Here is a 27,146-nt window from a genome sequence, read left to right on the forward strand (position 1 = left end):
CCATTTTTGTGAATCAAAGCTCAGAGAATGCTCAGTACATGCATAAGTGATGCACTAGTAAATGTGGTAGGACTTAGAGAAACCTGTTAACATACAATTTCAGTGGATGTGTCCTTTATCATTTATCCATTTAAAATCAAGGCTTTTGCTACTTTGATGCACTGACAGTTTGATTATTAAATGAGTCCAAACCAGCTTCTCTTAAGAGAAAATGTATAGCATTGTCTGGAGTATATACAGCTTAACTTGCAGAAAGCAAAACAGTTCCAAGGTTATAATGTCTGCAGTAAAGGAAGGGTACACATGTGCCTCAGTCACAGGAGAACATACTGTGATATTCGTACTAGTTTGTCAATAACATGCCACAAAACATTATCGTGACTGACTTTTACATTGATTTATAAGCTCAAACTACAGGTCTGAAACAACATAACCCAATGTCCATGTTTGTCCCCCCCAGGTTTAACATCAAAGTGAATCTCCAGCTCGTCACCAGCTTCATGCTGACAGGCATCTCTGTTGGAGCCAAGTACGCCCAGAATGGACAGCTCTTTGCACGCTTCAAACTCACTGAAACACTGTCTGAGGTAACTGTATTGGTCGAATTGACAATTGCAATAAACAACGTTTAGGTTCTGCCATTTCACTTGTAAGTGCTTTAACTACTTATTGGTGGCACTTGGAGGCCAAAAGGTGTCAGCTAGCCACCTCTCCTGAATAGTATTATTTTTGTTTTCTTACCTCAGGACACACTGGCTGGACGGCTGGTGATGACCAAGGTGAATTCAGTCCTGCTGCTGCCATTTGGCCGTGATGGGATCAGCAGCCATCCGCCTCCCGGGGTCAAAGAGCGTGTCTACGAGGCTGTGATCGAGGAGAAGACCAAGGACTACATCTTCCTAAGGATCTGCAAGAACTGCTGTGATGAGCTGGGGCTAATACCTGACAGAGAATTACAGGTATGGTCCGCACCAAGGGACACACTTCTGTGCTTAAGGCACCACATATCACCACCACATATTAAAGAGTGGTGGATTGACAGCAGCAGAAAGGGCAGGTGAATTATCCCTTAACATAAGAGATTTTATTTAGCATCCAGCTCACAATTCCTTTTACCCTGATGTTTTGACCTCGAAAAAACTCTTGAGGGTTAAAAGTTCACCTATTGATTAGCAGTTTAACAAAAGGTTACAGGACTGAGGAGGACCATCTTTCCAGGAAAACCTGTGCATCTGTGTGAGTATTGACTGCTCCGTTTAGTGTCGGGTTCTCCGTTTCTGAGAAATTTCCCCCTTATTGAATGACTCCACCTTCGGCAGCCTCGGCTTGGTATTTTTCTCCCCTCCGGCCTGAACGTTGGCAGATGAAGCAAGCCGCCGTGTTAACAGTTATCAAAACAACCCTCATCCTATCACTGTGGGAGCGTAATCTTCTTATTCTTCTGGATACGCTGCTCCTGCCTGCTTACGTGATACAATTTCATTTCCTTATCTCCTCTGTGGGTTCTTTACAATATTTCACACAGCCTTGATGTTTCATGCTCTTCTCGCACTGGCATATCTCCTACTTTCCTGCTCTGTCTATATTTCACTTTCTTTCTTTGTCTTTTCTCCCGACTTTCCTCCAAACTGTGTTCACCCTTTTTTATCTCATTTATTTTTTTCTCTCTCCTTCTGATTTTCACATTTCTATCCTAAAGGCATTGCATACTTTACAGTATACGTGTTTAGGATCCTGTCTCTGTTAGTATGATGACGAGGCCCCCTCCAGCAGTGGAAACTAAATCTTAGTGATTACATAAAACTGGTTTAAGCAAAGGGATTAAATAGAAATGTAAATGGACCAAAGCTCCCCAAGACATCAAGGTAGAAATAGTCAACTGTTCAGCTATGCCAAAGCCAGTGCCGCTAACTAAACATGGCACAACAGTGTGCAACAGACACTTTGGTGATTGAGTGTTGCAGGTGTTATAGTCCTGCCCAGTCTTTCAGTTTCTCTCACTGGGAAGAATCTCCCTACTGTGATGTTGATATCTTTTTAGGATTTTTTTTTATTCTTAATTTTTTTGTAGATGTACTTTGATTTCTGGGATATTGACAGATGGACACATGTATGTATGTATGTATGTATGTATGTATGTATGTATGTATGTCAGTCATTTTAACTTATGTCTACACAATTACATTTGCTGTAGGTGGGCTTCATCATTCAAGGTCTAGAGACATTGAAGTGCGCTTTTACAAGCAAGTTTGGCTGCTCCGATTCAGAGTGAAAATGATACTTTTGGTTAGTTTTCTAGTTAGTCTGGTTAGGTTTCACAGTGTGCAAATTAAAGTGGACCAAATAAAAAAATAAGTTGCTGAGGGATGTGTATGAATGAGCAAATTCATCATTTTCCTCTCAAGAGCTGCCACTTCTATGTAGGGAATTGTAGACTTCGATAATTTTTTTTCACTGTGACTCGGCACTGATCTACTCTGTGCACGAATCCCTTCTCCTCCATTTTATCTGAAATGACTTTATAAACGTCACTATTTTTGCGGACTTTTTATCATATTCTGTATGTTCTCTTCAGCCCAGATGTCAAGCAAACATCGGGCTTCTGCAGAAGTTCAGGTCCGTCCTCTCCCACTCATTTTAACCTGTCGTTTACGGTTTACCTGTGCCCATCTAAACAAATGCCCGCACAGGCAGCCCGCATTTTGGTTCGCTTGGAAACAATCCAAGACCGCTTCTCGCAAGCGGTCTCGGACCGGTTGTTTTGTTCCGCAACGGAGTACGTTTACTACGTTCACAACCGCCCAAACAAACCGCACCGGAGTTCGATTAAAATGGATTAAATGTTGGTTTGTGAAAGTGCCCTAAAAAAATAGTTAAAAAGAGCAGCTGGCAATATTGTGGTCTTGATTGGTTGGTTTATAAAATAATTTAATGTGAACACTTGTACTAATTTGTATTTAAAAACTATTTAGAGATATAATGCACACATTGCATGTTTTACATTTATTATGTTTAATGAGTGTTTGTTCTCTATAAATCATGAAAGAGAGAGCTATTGTATTTAATTGAATTACATTGTATTGCTTATAACATAGTATCCGTGGCCTGTGGACTGATATTATAGGTGAGTGGGTAGATAAACCAGCTGTTGCATTGACTGCTTTTTAACACTCGGTATTGCCTCTGTGTCAGGTGGAGCTCCAGTTCCAGCTGAACAGACTGCCACTCTGTGAGATGCAGTATGCCCTGGATCGCATCAAAGATAATGGCATCCTTTTCCCGGACATTGGCATGGTCCCCACCATCCCCTGGAGCCCCAACAGGTGTGTATTCCACCATGTGTACAATCTCACACACACACACACACACACACACACACACACACACACACACACACACACACACACACACACACACACACACATACATACATACATACATACATACATACACACAAACACATCTCACTGTCATGGTGCTGATTCAGAAATTAGTTTTACATTGAAGGCAGCAATCAGTGTTTTTTTCTGATTACGGTTTTCACCTCCTGGTGGTCTCACTTCATTGATTCAATGGGAACTTTGGGATGCATTATCGTCGTGAAATGATGGGAAAAAAGTAAAATAGAAATTGATAAATAATGTCAAGGAAAATGAAATTTCACTTTACACACATGGCAGACTGATTCATGTTGCTGTGTGGAAGAGGGAACCTTCTTTCATATTGCAGATGAACAGTGTAGACTTTCTAAATATCAGTCAACAACTTCCAGTTGTATTATTTTAAACGTGAGGGTTTGTGAACAGCGGGTACACCCATTCCTGCATAGGAAACACTGCTAATCCTACACAGTTATTACAGAGAGATTCCTTTAATACCTGCCCATCACATTAGCTTGACAAATACCCTGACAGAGGGGACACCACATCAATTTGAGAGTTGACAGAATATCCCTCGCCTTGCTGACTTGGCGGCCATTCTGAAATGCTGGCAGCTCCCTGCAGCTTTAGATATCTCTCTCTGAAGTGGGACAGGTGAGGGGGGCGAGGCAGTAATCTTTATTGACTAGAGCCAAATATAATCCCCTGTGATTTCTAAGGCGGCTGCTTTATCTAGTCTCCAGAATATGATTGATGTAGACTTTTGTTTTAATTGGAATTTGGATAAGTGAGGGCGTTTCATTTAATGTGGGCCGAGGAGTTTAAGCGCACAGTTTTCACAGTTTCTTTATGGTGGTTGCTGGAGTTTTAACAGCAGGAGGATACACCCAAAGCGGTGGTGCCGTAAAGCTGTATGTTTTAATATAAACACACACTTTGGCACTTAAACCACAAATATTCAACGCACAATATGTAATAAATAGAAGCATTGCATCTTGATTTTGTGGTTTGAAGTTGCACCATATTGTGTACAACATTAACATCTTCATGTCTTATCCATCTAAATAATAATTTTATAACTGATGGGAAATTTGCACACACATAGTGACAAATCAAAAGTTGAGGAGTGTTTTTTCTAAACATCAGTGAGTAACCATATTGTTGAGTCTTCACCTTGGTAGTTAAGATGATGATGTTTAGACCTGAGCAGTGTGGAGTTCACTGATGTCATGTTGATACTGACTGTCTTTGGTTTTGACCCAATTCAAAGAAACAAATATCATTTGAGAAACCCTTTGCAACCCCTACAAATGTTTCATGGTCATTTTGTACTATGATTAAAAGTTTTACTTGTACATCTGGAACAAGATGAGCATCAAATAGCCATTTTAAATGATACCCTAGTGCCTTCTTTTGGCCAATTATATTCTTAGTTTTAGTGAGTGTGCTATAGCTTGACAACAACCACATTTATTTATCCTAGGCTCCACACTTGAATTCAAAGTATCAATCACACTTTATTCACTATTTGAATTAATAAGCCAGATGTGTTTGCATTGCTGTAATAGATTATTAGTCAGGATAATTAGTCACGATAAGGGTGGAACCCAAACAAAATCAAATCGATCAAATGAAAAACACCTGGGTGTCAGCTTGTGATATTGACTCTTTTTTTCTTAGTTTGGATGCCAAAACAGTACATTAATCTTGAGTGCAGAGAAGGTTGATTTGCTTTATCTCACCCTCGATTGCGTTTGCGGAGAAAGTAGACTTTGACTTAGAATCTTTAATGTCCCCAAAGGGGCAATTTGTGGTAGACCAGAGTAAACATTAAACATAATATACCAGTATACACAATTAAAAACACAGAACAGCACAGAGTTGGCATAAAAGATCTGAGGTTTTCCGTCACTCCTAATGGTACCCCATTGATCTCATCCATCCACATCTGTTATAAACACACTCACACTTAAACACTGAGATATCTCTCAGCTCCCCGACTCCGTTCAGTTGGAGCTCAATCAATTGGTGTTGGTGGATTCACAGCTTCAGAGGATGCAGTCTTCATAATGAGGACAGTGATGCTAGGAGACAAACACACACACACACACACACACACACACACACACACACACACACACACACAGCACAACATGCATGACACCTCACACTGTCATGAGTATGTGTATAAAATCCCATACGTGCATCCCTCTCTTCTACCCATATGTGTTGTTTGAACACACACCCCTGTGTGTTAGTTAATATTGACTGTTCCTCTCTCTTTCACTCTTTATTTTTGTGGTAGGAAGGTAGGTACCTTGCACATTCATGAAGTTTGTTAATGAAAACAAAAATGGTAGTTTGTTACATGTGAAACTCTCCTTGAACTGTAATTAAACTTTCACGTTATTCCAGTAGGGTTGACCTGACCTACAGGCATGTCAGCATGTCTAACTGATTCAACACTGTCAATGTCAAACTGACAATTCAGTCAACTGTATGACACAATGACAAAACAATCACATTTATAATGGAAAACAAAGTAATGTTTCCACAAATGTAAGACAGACCCTCAAAGTACGAGCTGCTACAGAGCTCCTACATTATGTGTTTCTGACTTATCAGCCTATAGAGCAGAATGTATATGCTCAGGGAATGACTGCGTTGTATGACCTTTGTTCAACCTCCCTCACTTCTTACCCACTTCCATGTTGTTATTCCATCCACCCACATCTTATTCCCACACACCCCACCCACCCACCACACCTTCTCCCTGGTGACACGATCTGAAGCCTCTTTCACACATAGTTCCCAGTAAATTACTGGGGTAACCTTTCAGGCGCCGCTAGTGATTTTCACTATTCACACATGCACTACATTCAGGAACATCTCCTTCTTGCGCCTTTTCACACACGCCGAGGCAATGCAGGAATAAATGGGGCAAGGGACAGTCCAGGAGATAGCGGTAATGCAACACTTACGGATGCCAACTGCCTTAAAACTCAACAGAAGAGGAAGAAGAAGGTGGGGCAAGGGCAGATGTACGTGTACGCGGCGGGAGACGTCTCTTATTATTTTCAGTAACATGGTGGGCAAGGAACGTTTTTTGTCCGGTACGATACAGACAAGCAATGTTTTGTTGTGATCTACTTGGTTCGCTCACTCCACGTGAAAGTGTCTTTTGTCAAACGGACATAACCCTTTATGTGCTTGTCCCTGCAATGTTACTGCTTTCATTCCCAACACAGCCGTACCTGTGTTTTCCCCGAAATGTTACTGGATCTTGAGGTGGGATATTGGCAGTACAGATTTCCCTGAATATATAGATCCCTGCTACCATTCAGACATGACCCCATGCAGGAAATGTTCCTGCGCATTTCAGGGACAGACTGCATGTGTGTAAGGGACTTTAATTGTAATTTTGAGTCTGTATGTGTGTGCATACATTTCCTGTCATTCTGTGCAACAATTTTTCTTTCTCACTTTATCTGTGCCCCTCTGAGGTTAATTAGATTAAAATGCTTTAAAACAGCTACTCAGACAAAAACATTCCCTAGTTTTATGAGTTCATTGAAAGTTGATTTAATGATTCCTCTAATAATTTCCCCATCCTTCCTCCGCCCTCAGGCAGTGGGACGAGCAGCTGGATCCCCGTCTGAATGCCAAGCAGAAAGAGGCCATCCTGGCCATCACCACACCCGTGACTATTCCCCTACCCCCAATCCTCATCATTGGGCCCTACGGCACCGGCAAGACCTTCACCCTGGCACAGGCTGTCAAGCACATCCTTCGCCAGGACACCAGCAGGTCTGGTTGTTTTTTCTTGTTCATTGTTTCAACATCTGTTGCATGATTTTTGACCTCTGTTAGCAACTAGTAGGCAATTTGCACCTCCTTTACAATTCCTTACCTTCCTTTACAAACCCTATTCTCTCTAATTTTCCCGATCATATTAATTGATCTGCTAGATTTTAATTAAAACATGACAATACCTATTTTGTATTTCTCATCTTCAAAAAAGTCTTTATTCTAAAGAAAGTGTGACAAAGGGTGGGGGTTTTCTTATTATCAAGGTTGTCTTATATTCTGGCCAATACAGTGATGCATCTCAAAGCAAATCACTGTCATAATAACACCACTTTGTGATTTGCTTTTGTGTTTTGAGAATGGTTGTTTATTCTTCAGAAATTACATGTTTGCAAAATGATAGCTGTGAGCACTGTCCCCTTTTCCTTCCAACGGTTGAAAAGTGTAAAGATGGAGACAAATTTGGAGTGCCTTGACATGTTAATGGGTGTCAGTATAAGTGCCGGGGAACTCAGTACCTGTGAAGTAAATGTTCAGTCTTTGGTATTGATCAACAAACCTGTCAAATCCCACACAGATGGGGGTCATATTGTGCTATATGGCAATAAAAATATTACTCATGAACTCATCAATCTAAACTTAGCTGCCAGTTTATTGGGTAAAAGTGTAATACAACAGTCCTGCAATAAATCCCAACTTCATAAAAGTATTGGAGGTGGTTGTAAACTTGAGTGTGCCCTTATTCATAAAAATAAAACATCTCAATATAGTATACAATTCCACAGTGTCACAACCTCGCATGTTTTAAATATTACTGATTTAATTTTTTCTCATCCATATATTAAACAGCTTTTACACCATCTTAGGAATTAATCAACAACCTGGATGTCACAAGCCTCCCTCTTTGAACTAACAGTCCTTGTGAAATAATAGGCGCTATTGAGTGATGGAGTGTTTTTTAGAGAAAGAAAGGGGAATGTAGATGTGAGTGAGTGAGTGTGTGTGTATAAAATTGGCATCAGTCATAAAAGCTTCAGATGGCGAGGGTTGTCATTCAGAGGGCGTGATGGAGGTGGCAGGGGGTTCTGGGCTGTGCAGTGTCCTCAGTTTTAGCTCCAGGGAAGTGGCAGCCTTGGGTTTGATATTAAAAGTTCAAGAAAACACTGAAGTCTCAAGCTGTGGTGTGTGTGTGTGTGTTTGTACTGTGTGTGGGCGTGTATACTTAGTAAACGTGTGTCATCGCTCGAGGAGAGGAGTGCTGGTCATTTGGATGAATTTGTGTCATTTGTGGTCGATGGACATAGTTAGCTTGATTATTACACATTTCTTGGGCCGGAATGCATTTTCAAGCAAACCCATAATCTGATCAATCAAGTTATGTCACTTCAGCGGGCCACACAGTGTTGTGTAACAATAAAACATTGCAAGATTTTCTTCCGTTATCATTTTATATCATTAGTTTGCTCCCTCACTGGGTGCAGACACCCACAGGAAAGTCTGCAATGTCTTGTGTTGGAAGCAAAGCGATATAGCAGAAGCACATACACGGTTCCCTGGTCTTAATGAAAAATGAATGCAATACCTTGGACAGTGTCCCCTGAACAGAAGCTAACATTTTGTGTCTGAATGAAGGAGACGGGGTTATATATATGTAATGTAAAAGGAACAGTGTGTAGCTATGTAATATTCATTCCTCATTTCACTTTGAACACAATATTCTATCTTTAGGATGAATTATAGATATTATAAAAGCCAAGACAAGGGGAAGTGACCCCTCTGGACTTGTGCTGCCCGCTCATCATACTGTTAAAATGATGAAGATGTTGAAAAGGTCGTAGTCAGGTGGACCTAACATGTGTTATTGTACATGTTCAGTGCTCAAAGCTTTCTCTGCGTATTTGTCGCTGTGATGTTTCATGTATGTTTAAATGGGTAACTATAAAAGACAGTTTTGCAAAGCTCAAGTACAAAACTGTCTTTGCTGTCCCTTTATCATTTTAATTGCTGTTAGGCTTGAAGGACCTGCTGTGTTTCCTTATAGTATGTTTTGTACAGTATGCATGTATGTATTTTATATTTTATAGCATGTTGAGCATTTTTTGTAAATGCATTTTGATCAGTTCAAAAAGATTCCTATTTGATTAAACACTTTCACACAATAAAATGCATAGCGATGCCCCGATTTTACCTTTTCAGTCCAGATACTGATAGCGATACCTGGGCTTTGGGTATCGTCCAATACCGACTACCGATCCGATAACAGTGTTTAATTAATAAGCTGTATGCCTCACTGTGTGGAAGTGACTGGGATCATTCTATTACGTGTGAGGCAACATCAGGCTTGACTTAAACAATGCTTTCCTTACTTTGTAAAACAAAATGTAACAAATAAATACATAGACATAAATTTACTGAATTGATATTTATTATTAAAATAATAAATTGTAGCACAGCAACTTTATAAAAAATATTCAAAATGAATTTGGAATTACAGCTCAAATGTAAACCCTTTTAATGCAGCAACAAATTAGTCAAAACTTGAACAGGAATTAAAAATCCAGTATATAATGTATATAGAATTTAAACAGAATAGATCGGCCCCATTGTCAGACAGTATCGGCCCGGTATCGGCGCATCCCTAAAAATACATTGATGGGATGATGGACCTTATCTCTCACATGCTTCGTCTCTCAAGACAGACATTTTTTGATAAAACAGCTTCAGTACAGTTTGATATTTGAAAAAAAACGTTTTTATTCCAGTCATACAAAGTAAAGGGAACCAGCTCATAAAGGCAGGTTATAGGTTCAGTTCACCCCAAATAACGACTGTTCATATTTGCCGCTATTGTTATCTCATTAAGCAGATAATTTGCTTTTTGTTCCATGGTTTTGAGATCTCTCCCACTGTACCAAGCATCGCGTCTGACATTGTTTTTTTTGTCTCTACAGGGTCCTGATCTGCACCCACTCCAACAGTGCGGCCGACCTTTACATTAAGGACTACCTTCATCCTTACGTCGACGCAGGCAATCCGCATGCCAGACCTCTCAGGTATGGAAGCACACTTACTTAAAGAAGATGTCACCGCAAAGGGCAGAAACAGGCTTTATGTGCTTAGTGTATGTATGCACAGCAGTTAAAATATGCAATAGTGCCTTAAAGGAAACATTATTCTTATAAAGGTATATTTTAAGATGTATAGTCTGTTTGCATTTGTATGTCCTATCTGCAGGCTGCAGTTCATTGAAATTTTAAGAGGCACTTTGTGTCCTAACATTCATCTGGTAGCTGCAAACATGTTATTACAGACCCACAACGAGCCATGATCCAATAGTAAATACTGTAATGACATTAAGACCCCACCTTACCTCCAGTTGACACAAAATTAACACATTGCCACATCCTGTTAAAATACACATCACTTATTGCATATTTTAGGTCTACAGCCCCCCAAGGCACACTTTTGTCTTGGAGTTAAACAAATCTATGCCTTATAGCAGTCATAGTTTGTCTACTGTGAGCCATTTAAAGCCCCCTGAATTAGTATTAATTCATATTATTAACACATTTAATACCATACTTTGAATGGAACATCCTGCCTCTTAATTTGCTGGTGTTTAACAGTGAACTCTAGTTCAGTTATTGTGGATCTTTTGTATCCAGTGGCTGTGGCATTTCTGCTAGCTGAGACCATCGTAGCCGCAGAGCATCTGTATGACACTCACTCATCTATACATCAAATGGATTACTATTATTGGAAAGCCTGCAGTCAGAATAATACATCCATATTATACAGATGTTGTTTTTGGCCCACAGCAGTGACGGGCAGACATTGGTAAGCTTTACAGATGTGACCCCAAGAACTCTCCTGCTTTTAAAACTCCACCTGGAGGCAACAAACACACACACACTCACAGATACACACAACTTCCTTACACTGCATCAGTGATTCTAATCACATTTCTGCAACCCCAGAGGTCACAAAGGACAGGAAAGCAATGTCTGCCTTGACCAGCCAGAGCCTAATGTGACAGCTGTGTGTTTGTTAAGCCTAGGGACCATATGGGCAATCAAATGACTTGTTTCACATGAGTGGGCTGTCTGATTTCAATGGATCCCAGTGTGAATTCCTCCATAATCACTGTAGAAACCTCCTCTCTTAGCTCCCCCATGTCTCCTTTGGGAGGAGCGGACTCAGTCAAGAATAAAGACCCTGTACTGTATGAATATTTAGTGCCCGAGTGTGGAAAGGGACTGACCAACATCTCAAAGAGGCAAGGGCTTGCCTTCCTTCCTGTCGTGTGCAGCCATGCATATTTTTTCTCTTCACTCCTTAAAGGAAGAAGAAGAACTTTACCATCATACAATTATTCACTATAAACGTTTAATTAAACTCACTGAGCCTTTTTTGATGTTTTGTTCTCCCTGCAAAATATGAATTATTTAATTAATTGTTTACCTTGTGTGAAGTGAAAGTGAAAGGCACAAAAGATGTTTATGCCAGAATATGTCTGAAAAATTATATGTAGCCGGTCATGAAATAATTAAGTTGATTAAGGAGTTTACTTGGAGTCAAGTAAGGAGTCAAGTTTACTCAAGTAGTCAAATCTAAAGTGCTGTTCCTTTTGTAAAGGAAGTAAGGTCAGACATAAACATAATCCTACTTCTTTGTTGTCGCATGTTTTATCTGTAATCATAACAGAGGATAGTTGTATTTACCATAGCATTGAGGTCAATGTGAGCTACTGATGGACCATAATGCTATTCAGCTACAAGTCCTTGTTGCACTTTTGAGTGAAAGTAATTCTGGAGAATGTAGGTAATTGGTAAGTGAACTCAAAGTGGAGAAAGCAAGTTCAGGGAAGCTGGACACATCAAACAAGACTCTTTCACACAACAGGGATTGAATGACTTTAACAATGTGTTAGTACTCACTGTTCATTTCATTCACAAGGCAGGTTTATACATGTATTTCTCTCTCCTGACGTTTCTCCTTTTGTCTCTCGCTCCAGGGTATACTTCAGGAACCGCTGGGTGAAGACGGTTCATCCGGTGGTCCAGCAGTACTGTCTCATCTCCAACACACACATCACTTTCCAGATGCCCACAAGGGAGGACATCCTCAGGCACCGCGTGGTGGTGGTCACCCTCAGCACCTCCCAATACCTCTGCCAGCTTGACTTGGAACCCGGTGAGTCATATGAGAAGATACGTAGTCAATCATCTCAATTGTAGTAAGGCTGCCTAGTGATGGTTGTGGAGGACAACTGTTGCCATCAGCAGCTTTCATTCTCTTTGCCAATTCAACTTGGAACCTCTAGGCATGGCAGGGTTTACCTGGTGCAGCTGGATTAAGCATTTTACAATAGATGGATTTTTGCATTTTTCTGCAAATATCTGCTGTAGCAGACATGAGCTGACGTTGAATCGTGACGTGGAAACGTTTGGATCTTTTATACTACAGACATATACAGACATTCTCAAAGCTTGTCAAAGTTCTCAATTTTCTCCGCCCAGTCGTGTCCTCGTAGTTAGAAAAATTTGGATGTGCGCGGACAGGCGGAAACCTGCCACATGGAACCCTTGTGAAGGGCCGTGTCCATGTGTCACTTTGGCTTTGCGTACACTTCCGACCCATACGGATGCAGCAAGCGTAAATCACACTTAAATCATTTAAATTCCATGAAGGGATTGGGATAACTAAAAAACGTATGAGCACAGGGTGTAACAGGTTGACAGAATATTACAAAAACCTTTTAGTATAATAGAGTCCAACACAATGATAGCCTCAAAAATAACCATAGGTCTCAACAAAAGGTGAACAATTTATTTTATTTTATTTTTTATTTTATTTAAGTCTTATTCATACAGGATAGGCCAGTTTGTTTCAGAATTTAAATGAGGTAGTATTTATTATAGGTCTATGATATTGCACTGCAAAATATGAAAATATATTTATGCATGTATGTTTTTCTCAATATAAATATGTAAATTTAAACACAGGCACGGCAGACACAGCTCAGTGTCAACAGTGTCCTGTTCTTTGGTCATCCCCAGTGACTCTCATATTGGTGCTGGAAGGAGCCCACCACCCAGAGAGGGATGGAGCTCATTTTAGTTGTGTAAAAGACACGGAAAACAAACCAGTTTGTCATTGCAGGCTAATAACTGACTCTAATGTGTCAGCAGAGGGAGCTTTGTCTGTTGCTTGGGAACACCATCTGCCTGTTTCTAATGTACTTTACATCATTAGCCCTCCTCCCCGCGTTTCATCTCTCCAGCTCTCCTGGTGTTCCACGGTGATGAAAATCGCCAGGAAACGAGGCAATTGGGAGCCAGCGAGTCTGCTAAGTAGCAATAACAAATCTCCCACCTCAAACACACAGATGCCCCCAAAAGAAATTATTATATGTCTGGTTTGTTGATGTTCTTTTGTCTTTATGGCCTGGATAGTTCAGAAAAGACAGCCTTTGGTCAGTCTGCGTTCTTAGTTAAAGAAAGAGAGACTCAGGAAAACACGAGAGAGTCGGGAAGCTTTGCAGTGTTTAAAACCAGCCTCAAGCTTTGGTAAAAGTCAGCACAAAAGTGTCACCACCAATGATTGCCCTGTACAGTATTTATTGTATTTATCATACTGGTTCTATTTATTATCTCACACTGATGGATTGTCATGTTGTTTGTGTCTACCTGCCCAGGGACAACAGATGCAAATTAGCTTCTAGATAACTGTGGTGCAATTAGTTTTAATTGCGTGCCGTCCCTGCAAAAATAAACAATAAATATGGGATCTGGCATGTGGAAATGTGCGTGATTTAGTGTGCCTGTGTTGCATAACGACTAATTCTATTTTCAGGAGTGACACCCACAAATGTTATGGTCTGATCATGTATGCAGTTGGTTTGGTGTCCTTCTGTATTTAAACATATTCAAGTTAGGTGGACTGCCTATAGGTACGCCCTCAGCTATGTTAGCCCCTGAAAAAGAATAATTTTAAACATTGATCTTCGCCAATTCATTGTAGAAAGCTATTTGCTGGCTATTTCAACTCAAATAATGGACAGTAAAAGCCTTTGCACACCACATCAGGTATTCACAATATCATTGATGCAAAGTCAAAAATATTGATACATATCATCTTTAAGGTACGCCTTTATTTTGAAATTCCCACTATATATTTATTCTTTTTATTAAAAACAATAGATTTTTTTCATTTAAATGTCTGGAAGAGCTCAGTAATAAAATTGTCAAATCATATTTTAGTTGCTTTTTGTGATTTGATATAAATGTAATTGTGTTAAAAGGGTATGTGTTATTGTCTCATATCATTCACAGGCCCCTGAATCAAATCAAATCAAAATCGTATCGTGGCAGACTTTGTGATTACAGCAAATATTGTATCGTCATCCAAGGAATCGATATAATATCGTATCATGATGAAACTTGCGATTTACACCCTTATATCGGTAAAATAAATGTCACAATTAATTATTATTTCTTAAGCACAAGGAAGTAAAATATGTTGAACCACTCAAAGTTTTAAGGTAAAGGAGAGACCTGTGCGATCCTAAAGATGATGCTGTTTTTTTTCCCTTTTTAGCCGATGTGTGCTGGGGCACAGGTGAATAATGGTCTGTCTGGAGGCTACTGCTTCTTGCAGCCTGGTGATAAAGCCTATAGCTCACACTGTGGTCAATAAGAGAATGTTGTTATCTGAAATTAGGTTGGCTCCTAATGGGTCCCCATTGTGTAGCAGGCACCAGAACGCATCCAAGAAACAATGTCAAATTCTCCCCAAAATAATTTCCCATTCCTTGCTCTGAGCAGTAACAGGATTTTTAACAGAGTTTGACAACGCTTTCAAAACCTGATCTTTACAAGGCTTGTCTTATGGGGTAGATTTATCTGTATAGACCCCTTCACACTCACAGATCACAGATTTTCCAAGTCACTTTTTAAAAAGGGTGAAAAGGGTAGAAAGAGACTGCGAAGGAGGGGAGAATGTGAGAGACTGGGTGTGTGAGGTGAAAGAACTGCCATTTATTATTAAATCGTCATCTGTCCCCCAAATCACCCGTGCCTCTGATCTCTTTCACCTCTGCTTATTATCCCTCCCTTCTTTCTTTTACCACTGTTTCCAAATTCAAACACCATTATTAGCCCAATGCCAGATCGCGGCTGCAGAAATGTAATTTGGACCTCTGGTTTAGAGAGAGGTTCCCCAAGGCGGGCGGCTATGTCCCAGGTGAAACATTAAGCACCATGTTCCTTCTACTTGGCGCTCATAAAGACCATCTCTGCCTCCCTCTTTATCTCTACTTCTCTGCCCGGGGAAACATTTCCATTTGTAATAATGACCCATGTACATTATTTGTGAATGTTATTTGTAGGTGGCGTATTCATGTGGATCGAAGTAAAAGTAGGCAGGATGCAGTAGGGCTCCTGTTGACTACAATTTATTGACGGGGGGTCAACAAAAGTGGCTGGCGTAAATAATTAACCGTGTGATACAAGGGTAGCACATTTATGATTTCATGTTTCCTTTGGCTACATTTTTGATCAAGTAATATTCCATGCAGTGATGAAAAAGAAATGATGTTACCACCAATGCTTTGCTCTCAACACTGTGAAAACTGTGCAGCTTGGATTTTCATTCATCTTGTACAGTATATAATCTATTCATAGATTACTCAAGCACATGATTTTAAGTATATGCCTATTATCCAGAGATCATGTGCATCATTTTATGCACCCCGCCTTTGGAAAAGGTGTGACCTCTGTGACATCTAACAAATCATACTGTAGGAATTACATATTGGAAAAGGAGGGAATCTAACAATGCTTTATTCCATATTTTTTAGTCATATTAATACTCTTTTGAGTACAGCTTTGTTTAGTGCATCACTTTGCAGCTCTGAAGGGACATTTCTCACTTCATAAGCTCTAATAGATAAACCCAAATACACACATTCTGCAAATGTTTACGCAAAAATAGTGGCCATTGTAAAAAAAAAAAGTATTTTTCTCAGCACCACAGCGGGGGAACAGAGCACGCATAACCTTCAATGAGGTGCACACTCAGTTCAGAGAAAACACTAGTTAAAGGCTTTATAGTTGGAGGAAAACAAAAAATCCAATACGTTTTGTTCAAAGGCAGATACAAAGGAGTGAAAAATCAAACTGCTCCACCTCTTTTCTTGCCAGCCCGTGTTTCTGTTGTTTGTTTACTTTTTGACAGTCCCCGCGTTTATTTTGTTATTTTCCGCCGTCACGTTTTGATATCTGCATATACACTTTCCTGTAGAAATTGTGCTCGGGCTTCAGAGGCTGTTTTGCTGGTTGTTATTCAGCTGCTTTCTCTCTCCCCTCCTCGCTCCAGCACTCATTTGCCATGCCGTTTCATCCTCCTCCCCTCATGCTGCCGAGCACCGTTTGAGCTGTTTTAAATCAGGGTTGGGCTACTGTTCAGTCCCGTTCAGAACGTCCACAAAACCCTGCCTTTGGTTTGCAAGGCTGGTTAAAAGAAGGAGAAGAAAAAAAGTGACTGAGAGAGGATGGCACAGTTACAGGGTTTTAATGCTCCTGGTGAACAAAATAATTGTTCATTAATGTGCCAATGTAACAATGGGGAAAATGTTGACATGACCAGGGTCTGGGTATTGGTAAGAAACATCTGATTCAACTAGATTTACTGGGCCTCGATTTGATTTTGATTCATTTTAACACTTAAGCTCAACATACAGTAGCAATAGTAGTTTTATACATGGATTTTCAAAGTATTTCTTTCTAAATCATTACCATATATGCACTACAGAAGTTGCATCTAAGCAGTATTTTGTCAAACATGATACATTTTTTGTAGTGGCCAAACGGCGGTACTACAACTTCTGTGTCCGTCACTTGATGCCATTGGGCCCAGAAATACTTTTCCCATAGACTTACATTGGGAAAGAGACGTCCGTATAAATCAACTTCCCAGTTTAAACACTTGAATAGCCCTTATTTAAATCATTAGGTCCTCAAAACACTATATAAACCAGTACCATTATTTTACTCCTTATTCAGACAAACATTACATCCTGTATTGTCCTAAAACAAGAGATGGATCCATTTTCGTAGCTTCTCCGACTTTTTTGCTTGTTTTTGCTGTGTGTTTGTAGTATTCTTGTGTTAACTTTGATAAAAAGGAAAAGGGGTTCCCATTTCTGTTGCCAACAGGATACTCAAGTGTGAATCAAGTGTGCATTTTTGGGGCAGTACACTGTACATGTTGAGCATAAATGCACTTAAAGTACTATTAATTAAACTGACGTTGGTGTGCCATCTGTTGTTGCAGGGTTCTTCTCTCATATCCTGTTGGATGAAGCGGCCCAGGCCATGGAGTGTGAAACCATCATGCCTTTTGCTCTAGCTAGCAAGAGCACCCGCATTGTGCTGGCTGGAGACCATATGCAGGTAAAGTACAAAGAGTTTCTCCAGTAAAAAAAAACAAACACAATCTTTGCTTATTCACTAATTAGCAGATCATGTACGGTGCACATTATAGGGTCTTGGGTTCATTCTCTCAGATGATTGAAGACCTTTCTTTGTATCCTAAAATACATCAAAAGAATATTAGAAGGAGGGATGCAATAGAGGCACAGATATCAGCTGTGACATCAAGTAGAAGAAATGACTCCACTTGCATTTTGCTTTGGATGAGACTCCACTCTTGCCTACTCCAAATACAAAAGAACAGACAGCAGCCACTGTAGAGCGGTGATGCTAGAGACCACTTCAGCCACAGATAACTCGAATATAAACTCACATCAGTCAAGCTTTGTAAGCCAATACAAGGAATTAAACACTTATTTCCTCCTCTCCTGGTTTTAGACAGTTGCACAGGATTACCAGGCAGCAGATGATGACGAGACAGGAGTTTACATGCAATAGCTGCTCTAGTTTCTTGATCTCTCTCTCTCTCTCTGCTTTTCCTGAAGAAAAGAAAACAAATGTTTAAAGACAATGTCTGTGTATCCATCTCTCTCTTCCTCAATCACTTTGTCTCTAACTTTTCTCCTTCTATCCTATATAATGGCTTTGTAACTCCAAGGAAGGATGTTGCCCTTTATATTTCTCCATCGCCTCACTCTCTCCCGTCTGCTCTCGCTATAACAGTTCATCTCCATTATTCAGCAGTGGAAGAGCAGACTGAATAGTCAATGGAGGCTAGGGCCTCTATTGATTGTTTGCTTTCTTATTGACTGTGCCGGGCCTCATTAAAGCTAGCTGACCCTCTCTGACTGTCGGGCTTAAATTAGACTCAAACTAAAGATACATTGCTGTCTTGTTTGTGTGCAGTTTTGCAAATGTGTAACCTCATTTGATGGTCACAAATCTGGCTCACTACCATCAGGCCAGAGGGAAATACACATCGAATTTGTTAAGACTGTTTCAGGTATCGGGGGGAGTTACTGATTTATGCTCAATTTCTTTCACTTATTTGATTTATTGCTTACAAGAGATAAGGAATGCTATTCTGCCTCGGCTTGCAGGCGGTGCCTCATTGGAGCAGATCTGTAACTAAGACTGGCTACTGCATGTATACTCCAAACAAAATTGAATTTGGCATGTCCTCAAACTGCTGTGAAATCAGTGCAGAGTAAATTCCACTATAATCACTGCGACTCAAGGTCTGTTTGTTTAATGGCATACACACCAGATGGAGGAGCTTGCAAGGCACGATGGGAGAAACAAATCATTGGAAGTTCCTCGAAACAAGAACAGCTCTGCAAAGTAGTTAAAGAACTTTACATTTACTAACATTTGGAATATCCTACCTAACTGATAGCCCTTACTAAAACTAGTTCCAGGAACTATGGAGCCCAGGGGTGAACCAAAGTCTGAGACTAAACTGGGTGCTAAAAAAGTCACTTTTGTGCATTCCTGTTAGCATTCCCACCTCATCTGAAGGACTGTAAAGATTAGGCAAATCAGACTGCTGCTCACTTGTTGAAGAAGGGAATGTATTCTGTATTCAGTCCTGTCAAAGCAGCTGATATGCCTGGGAAATTTTGGAAGCATGCATGAGATTGCAAATACAAAACATTCTTGTAGACCCGACTTCTCAAGTCATGCCACGGAGGAAAAATGACACGACTCATGTCGCGCACTACATGTGATTTCATGTGATAAGCTTCAACCAGAGATGAAAAAAAGCAATCCATGAAATCACCTGATGCAGTGTTTGGTGTAAAATGAAAAACGTGCCCTTCATTTGCTGTGTGTCTTAAAGCAGCAGTGGGTAGAATTGGTACATACGGTCACTGTATCCTGACAGTAGGGCGTGAGACAGGTAATGTGAAAAAAATCATGTGCCTCTATGTTCTACATATCTCTCAGAGCACTTGAATTACAACATGCTGAAAGGTTATTATGGAAGTTTTGCCCAATGATGCCAAAAACATTCTGCCTGATGCAGGTTTAACTGTGTGTGGTTTGACACTGCTTTGTTGGACTTTGGACTGATTCAGTATACCAAATTTACTTAGGTACTTTGAAACTAACTTTGTTTTCCATCTCTCCCTCCCCGCTTCCTTGTCTCTCTCTCTCTCTCTCCATTTTGTGCCCCTCGATTTGCAGCTCAGTCCATTCGTGTACAGCGAGTTTGCGCGGGAGCGTAACCTGCATGTGTCACTGCTGGACCGACTGTATGAGCACTACCCTCCTGAATACCCTTGTCGCATCCTCCTGTGCGAGAACTACCGCTCTCACGAAGCTATCATCAAGTAGGTGTGAGCCCTCAACACTGCCTTGTGTCGAGACTGTGGGAGGAGAGGCTGAAGTACTCAACAGAAGAGGGGGTGGGAGGAATGGGTCAGAAGGAAAAGGGGGGACAGAGGTGAAGCACTGACCGAGATGGGTTGTCCAGATAGGGAAGTGGAGTCATTAAGCAAATGTTTGGGCTGACAATAGCTCCATGACGAAACAACACCAAGGGCTGCGTGGGTTTAGGTGTTTTGCTACAGGTACTGGTGAGAACTTTAAATATGAACTCCACTTTGAATTCTTAGCAGACACAAAGGACGGTTTATACAGCAGCTAAAATGTTCTCCATCTTGATACTTAACAGTTCTGCATGGTGCAAGTTATTTTATTTTTTCAATTCAAGTCGGTTATACCTGCTGTATTTGACTAGTCAGTGTAGTTTGTTGCTGGGCCTAATAGCATAGTGTTGCAGCAAAGGAAGAACACACACTCACACAGCAGCACATTGAAGTTTTCAAGGTTTAGATTTTGAGAAAATCCTTTGGGCGGAGCACAGTATCTCTTCAAACCCTCAGATCTTTCAATACAAACTCATGCTTTGTGAACAAGTGCAGTTCATACCTACAGCATTTCACAAAATCTCGAATCTCACAGGTTGTATTACAGGAAAATATGTATAAAAATATCTACAGGACATTGAATTTCCCAACCAACTTTATCAGTTAAATTATCAGTAACTAACTGATAGATATCTTTGCACAAACATACTCTATTCTCATATTTCCCTTTTTTGCTTCCCTTTCTCTCCCTCCTTCTTCTTCTCCTCTTCCTACAGCTACACGTCGGAACTATTTTATGACGGGAAGTTGATGGCAAGTGGGAAGCAGCCCTCCCATAAGGACTTCTACCCTCTGACCTTCTTCACAGCCAGAGGAGAAGATGTGCAGGAGAAGAACAGCACTGCCTACTACAACAACGCAGAGGTATGGAGTTATAATTTTTATTTTATTTTTATTGTTCTGCTGTGGCATGCATCATGCATTGTAGAACAACTGATAAAATGCTAAGTTTGATATAAATATGTTAGTTTGATATAAATAATTCAGAGATTTGATTATAAATGAAATTTAATTTAGATTATTCAGTTGAGTTTGGTTGACTGAAGTCAAAAGCAAAATGATTATCCAAAACTGATCAGCCTCATCACACCCACTGTCTTTTAATCGTAATTGAAGTTGAAATCCATAAACGTAATTAGGAATTACATTTGACACCCATGATGCATGATTCACTGACACTTCTAGCCTCTGATTGGTTCCTCTGCAGACTGTTTGTGGTCATTGGCTGTGTCTAACCTCTGACCCTTTGCTGACATGTTCCGGCCAATTAAACCACGGACACTTCTTGATTTTGCTTCCAAACTGTCAGCAGTGCCAAATGAATTACCTCACGTCTCTCTGATACAACATTATCATAATCAAAATGCATTGAAAAAAGCGTGTCAGTGTGTTAGTCTTGTGCAAGAAGTGTCTTTGATGGGCTTAGCTTCAAATGGAAGACAATATTTCCATGACAGTTCAAAGCCTCCGGCAGTATGCCAACGCTCTGAACAGGAGTTTAAAAACTGCTCATATGACAAAAAACAATAGGGATTCAAAATACCAACTCTTGCTTTAATAACTAATATCTACAGTAAGCAAATTTTAATACTTTGTTCACACACGATACATTGAATTGGACATAAAATCAAAATCACTTGTACAGTGAAACTTATAAAATTTGTCAATTCAGCTCTGTTAAAGATATTTTAAATGTACTCCCAGAAAGCCAGCCTTAAGTCTAAAGGTCAGTAAACGTTATAGTTGTTTATTTTGCTGGTCTGGAATAGCTTTGCTTTTCTGGAAAACTTGAAGCCTTTTTAGTCAGAATATTTTGCCCCCCTCTCACTGTTGCCTTTTTACCTGGGTGGAAAATATCCTTTAAGCCCTATTCGCACGGGACTAGTATTACCAGGGAACCTCATGTGATTTCAAAATTACCCTATATAATATTCACAAAGACCTCTTGCTCCAGTGCCCGTGCTAATGTATCTCCACGCTGCGTAGCGAGATGAGCCTCCTGAATTTGCACCCAAAATGCTTTCAAAACATTCATTTCACATAATTGTCAACGCAGCCTCCATAATTCTCGACTGGGAAAGAGGAGAAAACCAAAAACCTTGCAAAATATATTAATAAAATACAACCCCAAATCACAGAGATGCTGACTTGCACGGGACTAATATTATCACATGACCTCTGTGTTTGGCGAAATATGGTAGGTAATTTTTGGACGATCTCTGTAATTCTTACAAATTACCCCATGTCCCCAGGTAATACTAGTCCTGTGTGAATAGGGCTTCAGTCTCCCACAGTTCTTTTTGTGTGCAGGGATCAGGGTGTGACGAGAGCGTGGAATTGAGCCTTTTTGTCGCCTCTTATCTCTCATGTTGCTCCTCCATCTCCTCAGGTATTTGAGATCGTGGAGCGGGTGGAGGAGTTGCGCAAGAAGTGGCCAGTGTCCTGGGGCAAGCTGGACGACGGCAGCATCGGAGTGGTGTCACCGTACGCCGACCAGGTGTTCCGCATTCGTGCTGAGCTCCGAAAGAAGAGAATGCATGAGGTCAGCGTGGAAAGAGTGCTCAATGTGCAAGGTGAGGAAAACGTATTAACCAACATGCTCACGAAGTTACGGCTTTTATTGTTGTAGTCTGAGTAACGTGACGTCATATCCGTTCCGTATCCGTCAACCAAAACAAACCGCAGTGAGCCGAAACGACAAAGTACAAGACGGTGGAGGGTATCCGTGGATACAACCTGCACCCTCACATTTTAAATCCAAAGTGGTAAACACTACACATCCAGTAAAGTATGGAAACACTTTGGGTTTCACACATTGTAGGAAAAACAGAGCTAGACATCATGGCTAAAGCTGCATGCTAACTCTGTCATGGACAGGAAACGTTATCGGATTGCGGTTAACGTTCGGTCAAGCCAGCCGTCACTCTCATCTCTGTGGTCAAATCTGCCGACGCTACAACTGTAAAGCACCCATATACTGACATTTATGTTAAATGCATTCAAACGCTATCAGTGTTTGAGCTAGTAACTACTAGAGTGCTATTAATGCAGCAGTTTATGGATATTTTGAGATTTAAATTGTCTTGTTGGTGTCCTGCATGCACAATTGACAAAACATTATTATTTAAGGCCTCAGTATTTTGGGGTTTTATCTCTTAATTTGTTGGTGTATCATAATTATTCAAAGAATGGTAAATTGGAAAATGGTCAGGCAATCAAACACACAATAGTTACAGACAAACAAATACAAACATTTGAATCCCCAAGTGCTTCATTCATATTTTTCCATGGTGCTTATGTCACATATTTCTGTGTGTGAGATGATATTGGCGTCTATCTTCAGTCAAAATTAAGCTTAAAATGAGAGCTATATTACCCTGAAGAGAAAGCTACTTTCCACTGCAGTTATCAGTATTCATATTGCCCTTCATATCATCCAGTCCCAGTATGAGGAGAATATGAGTTAGGGTTTCTTCCCCCAATCTCTCATCTGCTTCAGTCTCATGCAGTTCCCACTTGTATTGCATCCAGCTGCTTTCCACCGTTCATTAACTTCCTCATTAATCACACACACACTCATACAGGAAAACTACTCTGGTTAGTGCTTAAGATTTGAATTCAACACACATGTAGATGACGTTTGTGTTCTATCAACAGCCTCTGGAGTCATTATAAGATTAAATCATTACGAGATTTAACGAGAATTAAGTTCCTAAAAAGAGTTTTCAGTCATTTCATTCATTCAGAGTGCTTTGAAACTTCATAATAATAAAATATGTTTGCAGGCAAACAGTTCCGGGTGCTGTTCCTCAGCACGGTGCGGACGCGGCACACCTGCAAACACAAGCAGACGGCCATCAAACGTAAAGAGCAGCTAGTTGAGGACTCGACAGAGGACCTCGACTATGGATTCCTCTCCAACTACAAGCTGCTCAACACGGCCATCACCAGAGCTCAGTCTCTGGTTGCAGTTGTGGGAGACCCCATAGCGCTCTGCTCTGTTGGGCGCTGCAGGTAAATAATGGCACTTTTTTCCCTAAATCATTCAATAGTGTAACACAGCAGGTCCTTATGTAATGCTAAGTTATGGTTAATGACTATTTTTGTGATTTGGTAAATCTACGGGATCATAGTTTCATATACAGTAGCTATGAGGGGAAACGCCATTGGCTGCCACCCCCTACCTCTATTTGAATCTCTTTAACTCATCTTAACCACCTCCCATCTCCATAGCAACTGTGTGTTTTGCCTCCGCTAGTTATCATCAAAGCTGACAGCTCATTTGTAGACAGTATACTGAGAGATTATTGTAATCTTTTTTTCTTTTCATTCTGGCGTTCCTGCTACTCCTGTTTTGCCTCCTAGCTTTAATTTTCTTTCCCTTTGGTGTGCTTCATCATTCTGCTGATTTTCCTTCTCCTCATTTTCCCTCTCCTCTTAACACCTGCATTACACGTTTGTTTTTAACAGACTTTTATACTCAGCCCCACCAATGAGTAATTTGTTACACTGCCAGAAGGAAAAAATCAACAAAACGATCAATCCAAACAAGTAGAGATAAAGGAGAATAGAAAATAAAACCTAATCTCCATCTGTTGCTCCTTTCCAGAAAATTCTGGGAGCACTTTATCTCCATCTGCCACGAAAACACGAGCCTACATGGCATCACCTTTGAGCAGATCAAGTCTCAGCTTGAGGCCCTGGAGCTCAAGAAGACCTACGTCCTCAACCCGTTGGCCCCAGAGTTCATCCCCCGTGCTCTCAGGCCAATGCAAGGGCACCACTCTTCGCAGGCCCTCCATGCCCACCACCATCCTCATCCTCAGCACGCACAGCCTGCCTCCAACAAGCAGGGTCCACAGCAGCAGCAGCAACAGCAGTCACCACCGAAGGTGAGGTTCTTGGGATGAGGGAGGACACCGTGGTAGTCAATCCATCTCTGGCATTAGAAATCCTGACACCAAACTGTAGACATTATTTTTAAACAATCAAATAAGATGAAAGAAAGATATAAATATTAAGGCTGTCAATCGATTAAAATATTTAATCGCACAATTGTCCATAGTTAATTGCAAATTCATCACTTTTTTTCTGTTTCAAATGTACCTTTAAGGGAGATTTGTCAAGTATTTAATACTCTTATCAACATGGGAGTGGGAAAATATGCTTGCTTTATACAAATGTATGTATATATTTATTATTGGAAATCAATTTACAACACAAAACAATGACAAATATTGTCCAGAAACCCTCACAGGTACTGCATTTAGCATAAAAAATATGCTCAAATCATAACATGGCAAACTGCAGCCCAACAGGCAACAACAGCTGTCAGTGTGTCAGCGTGCTGACTTGACTATGACTTGCCCCAAACTGCATGTGATTATCATAAAGTGGGCATGTCTATAAAGGAGAGACTTGTGGGTACCCATAGAACCCATCTTCATTCATCTTGAGGTCAGAGGTCAAGGGACCCCTTTGAATGGTTGGTACCAATGGATTCCTTATGTTTTCTAGTTTCATATAATAACAGTATCTTCACTGTAGCTTTAAAACTGAGCCCGCTACAACCTCTGAAAAAAACGATTGCGTTAAAGAAATAAGTGGGGTTAAAACAAATTTGCGTTAATGCGTTATTATGGTGTTAACTTTGACAGCCGTAAGAGATAGATTTTGTCAAACAGTGATATTACTGGTTACTGGATATGCCGCCGCTGTTTTTCCTCTGTAAACACTGAAAGACAGGAAACCAGAGAGGCGAGGAAGAAATGAAAGAGAAACAGGTGGGTCAGAGGATGTTTTGAAAAGCTAGAATGTTGTAGGGTTTTCTATGTTAATGTAATGTGTTGGGTAACCACTTATTGGCTTGTGAATATAGTAAACAAATTATCCGGAATAAATTGAGTGCTTCTTGCTTTTAGAGAGGAAAAAAATGATAAAAGCTTTGCACATGCAGGCACAAAGCACATATCTATTAAAATGACTCACCACAGGAAACGACTTTACGGTCATTCATTTTGGCCCCAGAAAAACAACACGGATATAAAATTAGCTCCGCAGGTTTGGCGGAAGGATGTGTTGTTTGATTGTTTAGCTCGGGTTGAAATGTCTTTGTGTGTGTCTGTCCTCCCTGCCTGCTCTGAGGTAAAGGTTAACGAAATCACCACAGCTGCCAACCTGCTGCCATCACCCACTGGGCCTAATGAGCCGCAGCTCCGTAACATCAGCCGGCTTTAGACACACACACACACACACACACACACACACACACACACACACACACACACACACACACACACACACACACACACAGTTCCTCTCTCTCTCTCTCCATAGCCGTACTATGTAGCTCACAACCACAAAGCACACATGGTGCTATCACTATGCAGTGTGTAATGTATTATTTCCTTCTGAATATACAGCATGTTGCTAATTTAAAGGTCAGACCATTCTTGGCACCGCTGTACATGGTGGATGCACCCACTGTGGTGTACAGCCCAAATAATCCACGCAAATGTCATTTAATAATAGATTAATTAGTTAACTTTAAAAAGTGCCTCACCATAGTTTCTAATAAAATGTGTTGTTGGGTTGAATGTGGCCGCTTCAGTGCAACTTTTCCCACATCTGCCACTGATGATCAATATTATATAATTCCAAATAATCATAGTTTCATTGGAAACTATAAAACATGAGGAATCCACTGGTACCAATCATGCCTATCTAATCATACTAGCTTGTCGTGAAGGAGGCTAAATAATGCTCCAAATTTATGCTAATTGTTTGGCGAGGAAAAACTGGCATGGCCATTTTCAAAGGGGTTCCCTGACCTCTGACCTGTGAATGAAAATGGGTTTTATGGGTACCCACAAGTCTTCTCTTTACAGACATGCCCACTTTATGATAATCACATGCAGTTAGGGGCAAGTCATTGTCAAGTCAGCACAATGACACACTGACGGCTGTTGTTACCTGTTGGGCTGCAGTTTGCCATGTTAGGATTTGAGGTACATTTTGAACAGCTACAAAATGTGTGATTAATTTGCGGTTAATCGTGAATTTACTATGAAAAAATCTTTTATATTAAATATTAA

The 27,146-nt window shown here is 40.5% G+C and overlaps 1 protein-coding gene across 3 annotated transcripts in view; it reads left to right on the plus strand.

The window, feature by feature from the left end:
* The window catches only part of helz (helicase with zinc finger), a 67,548-nt gene that overhangs the window by 22,366 nt on the left and 18,036 nt on the right, over nt 1-27,146 (plus strand). For all 3 annotated transcript variants that reach the window (XM_037765935.1, XM_037765936.1, XM_037765938.1), the window contains 12 exons: nt 461-587; nt 747-959; nt 3,193-3,323; nt 7,008-7,187; nt 10,139-10,240; nt 12,202-12,380; nt 17,523-17,641; nt 19,808-19,953; nt 20,769-20,916; nt 22,442-22,625; nt 23,838-24,066; nt 24,662-24,944. In XM_037765935.1, coding sequence (XP_037621863.1) covers nt 461-587; nt 747-959; nt 3,193-3,323; nt 7,008-7,187; nt 10,139-10,240; nt 12,202-12,380; nt 17,523-17,641; nt 19,808-19,953; nt 20,769-20,916; nt 22,442-22,625; nt 23,838-24,066; nt 24,662-24,944 — 2,041 coding nt within the window. The remainder of the gene's footprint in view (nt 1-460; nt 588-746; nt 960-3,192; nt 3,324-7,007; nt 7,188-10,138; nt 10,241-12,201; nt 12,381-17,522; nt 17,642-19,807; nt 19,954-20,768; nt 20,917-22,441; nt 22,626-23,837; nt 24,067-24,661; nt 24,945-27,146) is intronic.

The sequence above is a fragment of the Sebastes umbrosus genome, chromosome 3, assembly GCF_015220745.1.
Source record: "Sebastes umbrosus isolate fSebUmb1 chromosome 3, fSebUmb1.pri, whole genome shotgun sequence".
Taxonomy (NCBI): Eukaryota; Metazoa; Chordata; class Actinopteri; order Perciformes; family Sebastidae; genus Sebastes; species Sebastes umbrosus.